General features: G+C 47.2%; 1 protein-coding gene across 1 annotated transcript in view; it reads left to right on the forward strand.

The window, feature by feature from the left end:
- LOC123806406 (nodal modulator 1) overlaps window positions 1–9722 on the forward strand; it is a 51714-nt gene extending 41992 nt beyond the window's left edge. Inside the window, exons 26-31 of the mRNA XM_045819532.1 lie at window positions 2142–2225; window positions 3403–3513; window positions 5718–5819; window positions 7277–7396; window positions 8548–8640; window positions 9090–9722. Of these exons, the coding sequence (XP_045675488.1) occupies window positions 2142–2225; window positions 3403–3513; window positions 5718–5819; window positions 7277–7396; window positions 8548–8640; window positions 9090–9221 (642 nt within the window). The 3' untranslated portion in view covers window positions 9222–9722. The remainder of the gene's footprint in view (window positions 1–2141; window positions 2226–3402; window positions 3514–5717; window positions 5820–7276; window positions 7397–8547; window positions 8641–9089) is intronic.
- Window positions 9723–15045: the final 5323 nt, after the last annotated feature.

Genomic DNA, 15045 nt, shown 5'->3' on the forward strand with positions numbered 1-15045 from the left:
AACGAGAGGTGGGAACAGTTGAAGGAGGCTGGGTGGATGGTAGGGGGTGGAGAGGACTGTGGGGACCTGGAGAGGGTGTGGCCTGTGTCAAGGTCTTGAGAAGCTACCGCCCAACCCTAGCTCATTATGGCCGTGTGGGAGGACAGTCTGAGGGTAAGCACGGTTTTGAGTTTTTAGAAGAGTAATCAGAAATTCAGATTTCCATGTGAAAACTCATCTATAGATGTTCACAACTAATTTAACAAAAAACTCTCTGTGTGGGCCAGACAACCACCTTATTTGTCCTTTTGGCTGCTGAATGGCAACATTTGGTTTCGGATTTGTAGTGTTTTTTCGCAGTTTTTATTTGTGCATCCATTCATACGCTCATTCAACAGATGGTGAATGTATACTGTTAAAGTCCCAGAGAGAGTGTGGGCTGACAGCCAGTGGACTGGGTCGCTTGGATTTGGGGTTAGGTCACAGCCTTTCAGACTGACAAACTGTATATTCTCAGGTGACCCCAGAAATAGTCATACAAATATCTAGGCGACAGGCGGATGTTTGCCCAAATCACATGAGCTGAGATGCACATCAGTTTGCCAGTTCATGCAGGTGTGTTGGGTCAATGCTGTTCCTTCCCAAAGACAAGAGTACTCATGTCCAATGTTCAGGGCACCCCACTGTCAGATATCAGGAGCCTGGAAGACAGGTCAGGAGCCAGGGGAAAGATACTGATCTTTTTTTTTTCCCCAAATAAATGTGTATGGAAAAAAGTAATTCAGAAGCTTTACAGATAAAGGGTTCATTTATACTATTAAAGCCTTGCTTTTAAGCTGAATTTATCTGATTTGCAGCCTTCCTAGAAATTCTCCTTTGAACTCATATCTCTCTTTATCAGAGTTGCTACTAACCCCCACAGCAATGTAAAGAAACAAAAAACCATTTCATCAAGGTATATCCAGCCATGTAATATGAAAAACTGAGACATTTATTGAAGAAGGTGCAAGATATAAGAAACATTGTACATAGGACAATGATACCTCAGTCCTCTTCAGAGTAGGCACCTTGGGACCTCACATAGGCTCCCAATCACCATTAGCTGCCCATCATATTTTCTGAATCTTATCGGCGGTCTAAAATCTCTTCTCTTTCAAAGATGATTTTAGTTTTGGGAAAAGCCAGAAGTCACAGGGCACCAAATGTGGACCTTAGTGGGGCTGAGTCACCTGGATGATTTGATGTTTTGCCAAAAACTCTGCAGGAGACATGATGTATGAGTGGGTGTGTTGTCATGACGAAGCTGCTATTCACCAGTTGCCCATAGCTGTGGCCTTCTGAACCATCTGAGTAGCTTCTGCAGAGGAGTGTTCAAGCTTAATGCAAAATTTGATGCAGATTTGTTGCTCTGTGCACTGAGTCATTTTGAATATAACAGCCACACAGTACACATGTTCCCTCAATGGTGCCTACTGCCCCCACTGACTAGTACAGTGAAGTCATCATTCACACATGCACATTCCAGTCCACTCTCCTCGGCTGCCAGGTTATGTTGATGTCACACAAACCATTCTTGTTATATTAACAATGGTGGGCTTTTTCTGGACAGACCTTGTATATGCATCATGTGTTCAGTATCAAAAAGTTATCTTAGAATGGTGACTTTTTGGTAAACGTGATATATGCCTATAAATTTGAGCAATGGAGTAAAAAGTACAAAGAAGAAATTTTTAAAAAGGATAAACCCCAAATCACATTTCCCAGAAATAATATTCATGGTAAGCATTTGGGAGTATCATTCCAGATATCACTTGGTGTATAGATACAGTAGAGCGGAGGGGTGGACAGCAGGAAAGAAGAACTTTGTAAGACTAAGAGCATATTATGTTCGCAATTTTGAAATAAGAGACCACATTTAATTTTCCTTGGGTAGAAGAAACTGAGTGGGGACTGAGAAATTACAGAAGGTCAGATAAATGTTTCTTCATCAGGGTGCTTTTTAAAGGAACTGTTTAGAAGGTTAACAGGCCGCAGACTGGGAACTGAAATGGGTGAGGCAGAACAGCTCCGTCCTGGTGCGGACCTGCAGTCAGAGTGGGCTCAGCTCAGGTTGCATGAGACAAGCCTTTTTCTGGAGAAGTGACGCCTGGGTTTGTCTGCAGCCAGGATGTGTGTACCACGTGCAGCTCAAGGCAGAAGGCAACGATCACATTGAACGGGCCCTCCCCCACCACCGGGTAATTACGGTAAGGCATGAAGTTCTTCAGCAGCACTGTGGTATGATTGCTTCCCTGATCAAAAATTCTTTAGTGCTCCTGTGGCTGTCTGCCTTTCATCTGTCGCGGGGGGAACTTCATATCCTAATTAAGGGCCCTCTTAGAATAGTGTCATCTTCCGAAGCAGCATCTTGTGGGGTTTTTAATGAACAGTGTGCCTGTCAGGCATCCAGAGAAGAAATTTGAACTGTTGTTTCCCCACTTCCCCTGCAAGCTCTGATCATTATTCTGCAAGTTAAGGATCTTAAGGCACAAGTAGCTTTTCCAATCAAGGGAGTGTAATAAAGAGAACACGGGCTTAATTGGTAGCAGGGCCACCCAGTTTCCTTACATTTGGGTGACCCTGTTTTTCCCATTTGGTGGGCAGAGTTTTTGATATTCCAGATAATGACTTAGCTAATTGACCCCTGAAGAGGCAACTCTCCAGGCCACAGGAAGCAGTGGGAATCACTTAAAGTGGAGCTTTTCTCCTACAAAATAACTCTCATTTGCTAGACTAGCGGACACGAGGGATTGCCTCTTGGTATCTGTAGTAGGTGGCTTTAGGCATGGAGTTTGTGGGGGGTTAGAAAGGGAGGTGGCGGGCCATGTAGGACTTTTTAGCCTAGAAAGTGGATTTTTTGATGTCTTTATGGCATCTGGCATTTTAAATGGCTGCACCTTACAGTTGTGTATCTCCGTGCCGTGGTGACTTAGGCCAGGATCACAAGCAGTCACGGGGACGGCAGTCTGGCAGACAGGAACAGGTGACAGAAATGGCGTGTACACGCCCACCCACAGGGGGCAGCCTGTGGCTCGGCTCTTGTTGATCGCTGCCAGGCAGGAATATCTTCCTCTTTTTTCAAAAGAAACCAGAAAATGTGTTTTTTTTTGTATATGAAGTTTTGAAAAATGTTGGCAAGTAATTAACACTCAGGAAACAAATACTGCATTTGTCCAACAGAATGTGTCTGTGGGCCAGGTGTAGCCCATCCGCTTATTATCACAGTGTGACCTTGGACTCCAGCTACTTCTGTGGCAAACAGACTCTACTCCCTTAGTACAGGGAATAAAGTTTGTTTTGAAATAGCCCCTGGGACATCACACAGTTAGAGCAGAAGTTCTTTTTTCAGCTTCCTTAATACCAGCATTCCTTCTTTCTTTCTAGGTTGGCAATAACGACATTGATGACATAAACATCATAGTTTTCCGGCAGATTAATCAATTTGATTTAAGTGGAAATGTGATCACTTCCTCTGAGTACCTTTCTACTTTATGGGTAAGGCCAGCTTTTTAAGGTGAAAATACCATGTTATTTTCAGCTTTGAGATGAGTAAGAACAGGATGTCTGGGCGTCCCTGGCACTTGCTTTAGCATACTAAAGGTGGGGATGCTGAGCGCCGAGGTTGAGATTTAAGAAACTTCGATCCCAGCATGTATCTGGGAGAATGATTGCTGATTGCTGAGAGAAACGTGTTCTGCTTTCAAATAACTGTTTTGCTAGCAGTATGTATCTTTGGAAGTATTGAAGAAGAAGCCTAATGAACATCAGTACGATCTAGAGCAGTGCTTTTCAACCATTGTGCCACAAGAATTTTTAAAACATGCCCTACCTGACTATTTAGTCACGGGTACTCACCTCTTTTTCCTGAGATTGTCAAAAAAAAAAATTAAAACAGGCAACATAACAATAGCCGTCCAGTATGAATGCCCTGTTTTGAACCATAAATATATAGAATTGTATCATATTGGTCATGTTATATAATAAGATTGCATCTGATTGGTTAATTCTTGGTACCAGAAATACTTACATACAAGTATAGGCACCTGGTTCTTTAAAAAGATAAGTTTGGAGCAAAAAAGTTAGGTTATTATTGTTTCAGATTGGCAAAAATTAGTTTTTGGTGTGCTGCAGAGTTTTAGTAGTTTATGTGTGGTTTGAGATGAAAAAAGGTTGAAAATCATTGATCTGGAGTCTGGAACAAATACAATTTTGAGGTGGAGTGTTTTGTAACTGTTTAAATTCCGCCCAGGGTGTTGGTGGTGGGCAGCGGACTAGAACTCAGACAGTCTGGGCGGTCTCCTGTTGCGGGTGGTTACTTACCTTGCCGCTTTCGGCAGTCACCTCATTCCCATGGACCTTGGTTTTCTCCCCTGCGAAGCCAGGGTTTTGGACTCAGTGACCTCTTAAGGTCTCTGAGCTCTAACAAAATGTCATGTCTGTTATTAATGAAGAAATGTTTATACAGTGCCCTGTGATCCCTTGAAAGATGTAAATGAATTTCTTTGGGAGTGTTATTTTCAGAGGCACTTGTAATTCGATGTACAGTGAAGTAAGTATTAGACTTGGGTGAGAATGTGTATTTAGGTTTTAACTCGCCTCTTAACTGCCCCTCAGGCCCAGGGTTGCAGGCACGTTGCCAGGGAGTGAGGGGGGCCGGGTGGAGAACCCATGCCCTGTCCCAGGGAGGCGAGGGCAGCAGATGGGAGATGCTGCTGCTTCTCCTCTGCTCCCTTGGATTGATTCTGCGCTGGGGGTTCTGGCCCAGGGTTGACATCACTTTTCAATTTTCTAGAGAAGATGGAAGTTAGAGTTATTTGAAATCACTTGATTTTTAAATATAGGGATGAATTCAAATATACTTAAAACACTGCACAAATCAGAAGAACATATATTTGGTCTTAGGTGTGACTACAGGTCTCCAGTAATTCCTGTGACTTTTAGGAAAACTCTACTTGACTTGTATGTTATTTAGAAAAGCCTCAGTGTGGGTCCTGGGGAGGGGCAGCTCTGGCATTCCCCTAGGCAGGTGCAAGGAGGAGCCCCCACAGCCTTTCGCATTGGCCAGGACTGTGCCTCCCTCTTCTCATAGCCCATCCCATATGGTGTGACAGGCAGCAAACCTGGGCTGGAGAGAACGAGAGGCCGGAAACGAACTGCATTGCTGGAAGCAGCCCTGAGAACCCAATGCACAATGGGAATGTGTTTCAGGTTTAATAGTACAGCAGTGGAGAGGCAGTGGCAGGGTGACAAGACCTCAGTGGTGTGGGTTGAATCTCAGACTCCACCATGTGTAAATTGTGTGACCTTAAGTGACCTTGAGTCTCCTTAGAGATGACAGTGATGAAGGATTAGTAGTCAGGATTGGTGACAATATGTGTAAGGTACCTGTTTCATGCCTGGTGTGTTATAGATACGTTAGAAGCTATTCTCTTTAATATTATCATTAACCATCTTGAGTGTTAACATAAGTTGTCAGAATCTACTTTAAATCTTGCATTTCTTCACATGTCATGTAGCTGGAGTCTTAGGTGATTGAGAGATGTATTATGTATGGCCTGACAGGAGAGGACAGTTTCTCTCTCAGATACCGTTCCAAGGATTCTTCCCCCCAGGAGATAAGTGGTCCTGAGGTAGTCTGAAATGAAAGGCTTATTGTGTTTGAGTTCAAGAGCCCATCTTGCTTTGTTTCTGCTTTCTAGGTAAAGCTTTACAAAAGTGAAAACCTCGACAACCCAATTCAGACGGTTTCTCTTGGCCAGTCCCTCTTCTTCCACTTCCCGCCGCTGCTCAGAGACGGCCAGGTAAGGGCTGCAGCGCCATTCTCGTCCTGTCTTTGTTTTAGCAAGTCCACTTTTCAGTTTAAGGAAGCACAGCTCTCTCGTATTCTCTGTAAGTACCACTCTTCAGAAATGGTTGATGTTGTCTTTTCTGAACCAAAGGAGATTGGGCCCTATGGTGATTATGTTTCTTAATTAGTGTTTTCCTGTTTACAAAAATAACCCATGTTCACAGCAGGAGAGTTTGGGGGAAAATCAGGCATAACTCGCTCAGCCAGAAATAACCACTGTTGATAAGTATCCTTTTGGTCTTTTTTCAGTGTGCGTGCACATATGCATTTAAATATACTCACATATTTATTTTAATAATTCAAAGCTGGGCCTCTTGTACATCATCTTATAATCTGTGCTTTTCAGTGAAGAACATGTCACAAATCTTTTCCCATCATAAATCATTTATAACATGGCTATACAGGAGTTCATAGTATAGGAAATACTATAATTGATTTGACCCAGGTGCTGATGTTGGACATCATTTATTGATCACAGAATGTTTATTATCAGTTCTAACTGGGCAGAGAAAACTGCTGTTGTTGGCACGGTAGGAGCAACCTTTGCAAAGAATTTGGTTCCTTTCTGGGGGACTTGGCCTGAGGGGGTCACTAGTGAGCCCGTGTGTGCACTTTCCTCTCCTGGCTTCCTACCACCTGCCACAGGGATGATGCACTAAGGTCTTTCTTGGCATGAAAAGGCTGTAAAGTAATGAAATTGGCTGAGATGGAGTTTTGGGGTTCCTCTTCCTTTCTCCAGATGCCCTCTGAAATAGATACTGTAGACAGCACAGCACTGTGGAAACAGCTTGAGCTCACCCTGGGCAAGTCACTCTCAAGGTCTCCGGGGCTTGCTCTCCCCATCTGTAAAATGGGGGTAATCATCCTGACCTTGTCAGTGTTTGAGAGCAGAGCAGGCATTGACCTGGCACATGGGGCCCAACACACAGGTCTGCGCCCATCACTGGTACCTTTCTAGAGATGCTGTGTTCTTAAAACGTGCCAGCTAATGAGCCACCGAAGTGTCCCCGGAGAGTCAACCTCATTTTGGATTGCAGACAGTCTTCCTCAGTTTGATCACGTACCTCTGTCACTAGGCTTGGCTCATGAGAAATTCTTGTATTCCATAAAGCCACATCCTCAAAGGTCCACGATTGTTGTGGTTGAATATGCTCATAAAAAGTGCCCTAGTCTGAAAGCTTTCCGAGAAGGCACAGCCTCGGAGAGCCTGGAGACACGTAGCTGTCACTGGCGGGGTAGCCCCCCGAGGTTCCTGCTCTGAACGTGGCCACCTTGGTTTTGGATGTATAAACTTAGGGATTTTGCTGAAAATGTCAAGTCCTTTGTATTGTGGCCATACGTTAGGTTTTAGTTTTCGTTTGCTCTGCTCAACCTGCCCTTTATAAAAAGGTAACTTTTATTTGTGCACAGAATTACGTTGTGCTCCTGGACTCCACGCTCCCCAGATCCCAGTATGACTACGTCTTGCCTCAAGTTTCTTTCACTGCAGTGGGCTACCACAAGCATATCACCTTGGTTTTTAATCCCACGGTAAGGAGGAGGGGGAGTCTTGCCACATCCCTGGAGCTAGTGGGAGAAGGAAAACTCACCCAGCCTCAGCCCTAGGTGTCGGGTAGAGGCAGGACGGCTATTTAAAGGGCCCTCGGCACTGGGCCCCGTAGCATCCTGGATTTTATTGGTGTGCTTGGGATCTCTCCAGATGCTTGTGTACTTTTCCCAGCGCTGATGCCTGAGTTCCCTTTGAGAAGGAAACCGGCCACGAGGGCGTTGGAGTTGTTTAGGTCAGTGCTCAGGGGTGACTTGTGGGAAGAAGGTCACCACTACAGCACTGCGTCACGACTGGCGGCACTGTGGTCCTTCAGGAGGCTCAGGATACCTGACCCGCCCACACTTCCAGAGCCAGCTGCCACGTTCCAGGACGTACACAGAGGCCGAGAAAGCATGTAATGGACATCACCAAATTAGGTTGTGGAGAACTGCAGGACAACAGCGTGAAACCTGACTTAACATGACAGATTGCAAGAGGAAAAAAACCAAGTTATGGAAGAGATACCTGTAGATTAAAAGAAATTATTCAGTTTATCAGTCATTTGCCATGTGTAGACCTTATTGGATTTTGTATCAAATGACTTCAAAAAAAGAACAGACATGTGGCCTGTGTTCTGATTGGCCCAGGTGAAAGTTGAGAGTTCTGTTGGAAGAAAGGGCAAATGGGCCCTGGGGAACAAGCAGCAGCTGCTTCATCTCCTCACTACGTGTCATCTCTGGGACTGGCTTGTGCATCACTGTGTCTGAGACTGGAGCATTGGGTTCTGCATACTTCCTTGTAGGAAAAAGCCTGTGGGTAGCTGGGACTCAGCAACACCAGACCCATTTACTTCTCAAATGCAGGGATGCCCTGCTTTCCAGAGCACTGGGTTTCCTCAGTTTAGACAGTGGAAGTTAGGGGTGAGGAGTACGTTGTGATGGACTGTTCCTGAGTTTCAGGGAGCAAGTAATGAGTTTGGATAGTGGAGGGTATGTCTGAAAACTGATCCAAGTTGCCTCAGTTTCTTAATGTGGACAGTCTGGATCGTGTGGGATACCTGGGTGTCCGGGGGTTAGCTGATTCAGGAGGCTGCTGCCTCACGGCCACGTCAGAGTGGAAGGCAGGGAAGGGACGGTGGTCTTTGTGTTTACAGAGGAAACTGCCTGAGCAAGACATCGCGCAAGGTTCCTACATCGCCCTGCCTCTGACGCTGCTCGTCCTGTTGGCTGGCTACAACCATGATAAGGTAGGAAACCCAGAGACCTCAGGAGAAAGCAGGTGTGTCAGCGAGTGAGGGTCCTCACAGCTGTGAGGTGACAAAGAAGAACGTTTAGTGTTCCAGAAACTACATGTTGGGGTTGGAAGGGAACGTAAAGGCCTCAAATCCAACCCCAAGGCCTCTTTTCCAGGCCATGAACATCCATAATGTCTCTCCTAATCCTTAAACGTGGAACACTTGTGGGCATGTGTTGCTCAGAGAGCCAGCCATCTCTGCTGACCCTCTCTAGTGCAGAGGCCTGCCTCGTTCTGAACCTAGCCCCCCCCACCCCCCACCCCCCATGCCCACCACCCCCCACTGCCCTTCTTCGGGTGGTGACGGTGCCTGAAAACGGAGCTGCGCTGATAGGCAGGCCCCCGTGTGCACCTGGACGGAAGTCCCCTGGCCTCCCTCTCACACTCTCCCTCTCTTTTTAGCTCATTCCCTTGCTGTTGCAGTTGACAAGTCGGCTGCAGGGTGTCCGGGCTCTCGGCCAGACAGCCTCTGACAGTAGTGGCCCAGAAGATGCCAAGAGACAAGCCAAGAAACAGAAGACAAGGCGGACGTGAGGAGGAGGGGCAGAGAAGTCACCCTCGGGGCAGGCCGCAGCCAAGGGGCAGCGCTGCCGCTGGCATGAAAACATGCGTGAGACTCCCTCCAGACCGTGCTCCGTGCCCGTGCGCTCTGTCGGCTCAGCCGCCTGTCCCCGTCCTCGCCCTGGTCTGGCCCCGCGGTGCAATGCAATGAATGGAATGGACCCTCCCCGTCACTCTGCTGAGCACAATTTATTTTCTGAGTTGAAGATAATTTATTATTATTATTTTTGTCAAAGAGGTATTTAAGCTGTGCTGGTGGTGTAAGAATGTAATCGTTCATCTTCAGCATTCATTTGCAAGAAACACAGTTTTGGCCCCTCACAAAGGACCTGTTGGAGTTACCTTTTCCTTTAATGTGTCTTTGCATCCAAGATCCCTGCTGGAAAATAAAACCAAAACGTGTGTCTACTACGAGGAGGGTGTGTTAGGAGGTAAAAATCAATAAAATTGTCCGTTCATTTGTGTTGTAGCTCATCTCAGATATATTGCTTGGATGACATTGGCATAATGCCAGGGCCACAAATTAAGATGCCTAGAGGGGCCTGCAGGTCCTCAGTGAAGGGCGGGGGCGAGAAAACCCTCAGCAAAGGCAAGGTGATACACGGCAGCTGTCTTGGCCGCCGTGGTGGGAAAACGGGAGGGTGGGCTCGTGCAAGTGAAGCGCACCCATCCTCTTTGAAGGAGACTGTTTCTCCAGCTTCACCGGGGCTCTGCAGGAATGTGTGGTCGTGTTTCTAGAGAAGCCAGAACGAGCATTTTATGTGAATTCCTCCAAGTTTTAAATGTTAGCAGCAAATTAAATTTTTACGAAGACCACGTACTTTTGGCCAAGCAAAATGCATGTGAAAGGTGGCTGAGGCCTGACGGCTGCCTTTTGCACAAGGGAGCCACAGGAATTCCTGGCAGTCGGACAACATTTACTCAGTTCTTACAGGACTCGAATTCATTAAGTTATATTGAAGGAGGGGACACAGCCTTTGAACATTTATCTAGTACCACATATGACAGGCACTGGGGATATAAAGAGCAGATGACAATATAAATGGAGTTGGCAGAGCTGGAGGTCAAGTCCATTTACTTTCTTACAGCCCCAGTGCCTGGCATGTAGTGAGCATTCTAACAAGTGAGTGAGCAAATGAACGTGTGGGTGAATGGATGGGTGGGGAGATGGTGCCTGCCTTCAGAGAGAGCATGACCCATGGTTGGGGGGAAGACCAGCCAGGAAGTGGACAAGGGCAGTGCAGGAAGCTGAGGGCCTCTTGGTGGAAGAAGCCCAAGTGGCTGTGGGAGACCTGACAGAGGTCTGGTCCCCCTGACGTCTAGGGAAGCTTCCTGGGCGGGATGTTTAAGCCAAGTCTGGAAGGACACAGGATGGAGAGAGGATGCTCAGGGCGGGAGGTCCTGTTGGATGTAACTACTCGTGCAGAAGGTCCGCTTGAGGACCTTCTGCCCTTGGCCACCTGAAGAGTTGGCTGTGCGTCCAACTGGTGGCTCGGGCTGTTTGCCACTTCACTGGCTTGCTTTTTGACCCTGGAGGGAAGTAAACTCTTGGAGATGGGGGACCGATGAGATACATAATCCATTTCTTGGAATGTTTTCTTACTGTTATTCCAAGTGGACACCCTGTAACATCCCTTTTAAATGTTAATGGGGCTTTTTATTGACACGGTGTAAAGGTTAAGAGCTTGTAAAAGATACAACTAAATGTCAATATATTCCATCCAGTTCCTGAGGCTGCCATTGAGTGGCAGTCTTCCCCCACGGCTGCCTACAGGTCACCATTGGTGTTGGTGGGACGTCAAAGGGCTCTCTGCTCCTGGAGAAAAGCAGATGTGTTCCTCAGTCCATTTGGAAGTTGTCTGTGATTTTCTTCATTTTTCTGGCAGTCATGGAACAGAGCCCTGATCCCCCTGTGAGGTGCAGGTGCTAATGTTGTTACAGGGTTTTGAATGGGGTTAAAAGTTCCATGAGACAAATTTTTCCTGCTGGTGAATTTTTTAAAATGTCCAAAAATAGTAAGCTCTTGAAAAACTCTATTGCTTGCACATTTTTGCTTATTAAAATGGCCATAAAACCTCAGTGAAGACACTTTAAAGACCTTTAACAAAGTGTCATAAGATGCTGCCTTCATCTCAGTATTCTTCTTTGGGTTTTCTTTTTCTTTTTATCCTTACCCGAGGACATTTTTCACTGCTTTGAGGGAGAGAGAAAAACATTGATGTGTGAGAGAAACATCAATTGGTTGCCTCCTGTGCACCTGGACTGGGGATCGACTAGCAACCTAGGTATGTGCATTGACTAGGAATTGAACCCACAACCTTTTGGTTACAAGCCAGTGCTCCAACCAACTGAGCCACACCAGCCAGGGCTAGGTATTCTTATTTTGAATTTTCTGAACCACCCAGCAAGGATTGTTGGAAGTGGGAACATGGGAAGGGCTGAGAGTATGCATATGTGATTGTATATGCTTGTATATGCACTAGGGGAGGGGCTGGCACTGCAAGAAAAGCGTAGACGGAAGAGGCAGTGCTTGTGCTTAATGGCCTAATTGTGAGGGAAGTAGATTCGTGAAATTAGATAAACGTGGATGATTGCCCTCCTGAGTTAAGAGCACCATTAGGAACTTCCTGAGTGGTTGACCATGCGCCAGGCACTGTGCTGATCCCTTTCACACATGGTCTGTTGGCTGTTCATGACCTGAAGTGCAGCTCCTTTCAGTCCCACTTTATAGAGGAGGAAACTGAGACCGAAAGGTCTTGCAGCTACTAAGTGGCAGAGCTGAGATTTGAACCCAGGTCCAAGAGCTTTTAACTACCAAGGTGTACTGCCCCCGCTGTACAAAAATGGGGCTGCAGTTACATGCCAGGTTGTCTGTGGATAATTCAGGGGTTTAGAAAATGGATCACATGCAAAACGTGGGCATAGGCTGTAATGAGGTTAGCAAAGGCAGTGACATGAAGCTGTGCGTGCAGCGGAGGGTTGAGTCATGGGAAAGATCTAGATGCCAAAGGACCTGTTAATTTTTCTGTCGGCATTGTTTCCAGAACCAAAGGGCTAGGTGGCTAACCACTTAAATCCAGTTCCTTAGTAGCAGGATTCCCCTTTTCTTAAAAGCTGGAGCAACCCAGCGAGCAAAGTTGAGAAGGATTTGGGGAACAAAGTTTGCGTGACTGTATTCTATTTAGTCTAGGGTGGGTGTCCTTTTGGAGTGAGATCTGCACCTAATTGTCTGTGTTTCCAGTCCCTAGTACATGGTGGGTGCCTGGGATAGGTACCAGCTTCAGGATGGTTTTCAGTGACCCACGTTGCCCTGTGTGGTCCCTCCTGCATTGAATCGAGGCTGGCCGTATGTGGCCAATGGAATATGGCAAAAGCGAGTGATCATGTGTGACTTCTCAGGCTAAGTCATAAAAGGCATTACACTTCCCACCTTGGCTTGGGCAGCAGCCAGCTCCCTGGCCTGAGGATGCTCAGGCAGTCGTCCTGTGGAGAGGGTTGAGGTCTGTGGCCAGCAGCCAGTGCAGCCTGGCAGCCACATGCATGAGGCACCTTGGAAGTGGACCCCCAGCTCCGGTCAAGCCTTCGGATAACTGCAGTCCCCGTGGAACTCAGACTGCAGCTACTTCAGAGACCCCAAGCGAGTGCTCCCCAGATGAGCTCTCCACACATCCCTTCCCTGCAGAACAAGTGCACACGATGTGACTGTGTTAGGCCTCTAAGTGTGGGGGTAACGTTACACAATGTACTGGAACTGTGCTCCATAAATATCTGCTGCATGAGTGGTCAGGGACTCAGAGACTCCCAGAAAGGGGATGCATTTCTACTTGTGTATCAGTCAAGGATCTTTTGGTTTCAATAGAAATGCAACTTGGACTAGCTTAAGCAAAATGGGCATTTCATGATCACGTAATTGAGAAATACAGGCGTGCCCGGCTGTGTGCAGGGCCAGATCCAGGGTCCATCTTAGGTTCCTGGTTCTGCTTCCCTCTGTGTGTTGACCTTGTTCTTTCCTCCACCAAGGCTCTGCCAGCTCTCAGCGATCAGCCCCGAAAGGCTACTTGCTAGAAAGTGACAGACGTTTTAAGCAGATCCAGGGCTGTTTGGTCAGTCACTGCTCTGCCTGAGGCAGGCGAAGGAGCAGGGGCAGCGGCAGGCGCTGGGCACACATTCATAAAGGTGGAGACAATGACAGTTAACTGTGAGCGGGGTTTGGGCAGACTGGCTTTTGGCTTCTGCTGACTTGTTCTGCTTCTGTGGAAGGTGTCACCTGGCAACTTTGGTCCATACATCATCTCAATTTGCAGGATCAACCGAAAGGGAACTTCCATCTCACAGCACTGTGTCAGTCCTGGGGAAGGTGATGGGCAAATTGCAGACCCGCCGGGGCCTGGCCAGACCCAAGCCACACCAATGTCCATGCCACAGGTAGCTCCTGTGGCCTGGGATGCTGCGTTTTCCAGAGGAACAGATGGCCCTGGGTGCATCAAGCCAATAGAAGTCAGATCCACTTCCTATAGACTTGACAAGGCCTGGCTAAAGTCACCCACTGTTTTTGGCTTTATCTTCATTAGCAAAATGACCGTGATCTTATCACAATGTGCCTAGATGAGGGGAGAGACTAATGTTCTTGCAGGCCTACTGTGTGCTAGGATGAGAGGCTCTTTTCCAGTCCTAGAACTTGGTGGCGTACAGGACAATATGGCATGACCCTCTTCTTGCCCCATTCCCAGTGGGAGTGGGTGTTTATGCTTCATGATACAATGGTGGGATTGTGGTTGGATCACGAATATTGTAACTACACCCCTATGCCTGGGGTTCATATGCCGCCATTTTACACATCCTTTTGGATAAATGAATTTTTTCAGTGTCCCACTATGTGGGTGAAATAGCAGCCCATCTTACAGTTGCCTTTTGGAATGGAAGGTTTTGTAAAATAGATGGGTGCATTGGAACAATTGGTCCCTGGAGTCTGTGCAGAATCCATGCCCCCAGAGATTGACGGCAGCCCCTCCCTGTCTGGGCTCTGCAGGGAAGGCGGCTGGCATGAGGAAGGGAGCTGACAGCCGCTGCGTGTTCATCCTGTTCCTGCTCCACACGCTGGGAGGGAGGGGTGGCTAACAGCTGCTCAGGGATCAAACTTGGGGAAGGGCTTTCTTGCTTTGTGTTCACAGGCTGGGGTAGCGGGAATATGGAGAAAGAACATTTTGCTGCCTACTGAAAATGCTTCTTGACTTGCACAGTTTCAAGAATGCCTCACCTACAGTGACTGATAGTTATGATGACAAAGAGATCCACATGTGAAGATGGGGGCTAAGACGCATTGGTTGAGTGCAGGGGTTAGCAGACCGGTCCTCGAGGCACCTGTGTTTGTCAGTGAACTGTCGAGGTAACACAGCCTCGGACATGCAACTTTGGGTCGTCCGAGCCTGTTGTTACCTGCAATGGCAGAGCTGGACGGCTGTGTCACCGACAGTGGCCTGCACAGCCTTCAGTAAGTACTTTCTGGCCCTTTCTAGAAAAGCTTTGCAGGCCACTAGTCTAGTGAGCACTTTGTAAAGTTTGATCTTTGGGGAGGAGTCATTAATTCATTCAGCAGCTCTTAGCCGAGCATCTAGCCTGTGCTCTGTGTACTGGGGATTCCAGGGTGAGAACGTGTGGCCAGACCTCCCCTCTCCTGAAATGTGATGCTAATGGGGGAGACGGGGCAGTGGACATTTACATGAGAACTGCTTGAATAATTGTTGTGTTACAAAACAAAAGAACAGAACTGGTCAATGTAGTAGAGGGTGATTGGCAC

The sequence above is a fragment of the Phyllostomus hastatus genome, unplaced genomic scaffold (genome assembly GCF_019186645.2).
Source record: "Phyllostomus hastatus isolate PE091 unplaced genomic scaffold, TTU_PhHast_1.1 phas_scaffold_385, whole genome shotgun sequence".
Lineage (NCBI taxonomy): Eukaryota > Metazoa > Chordata > Mammalia > Chiroptera > Phyllostomidae > Phyllostomus > Phyllostomus hastatus.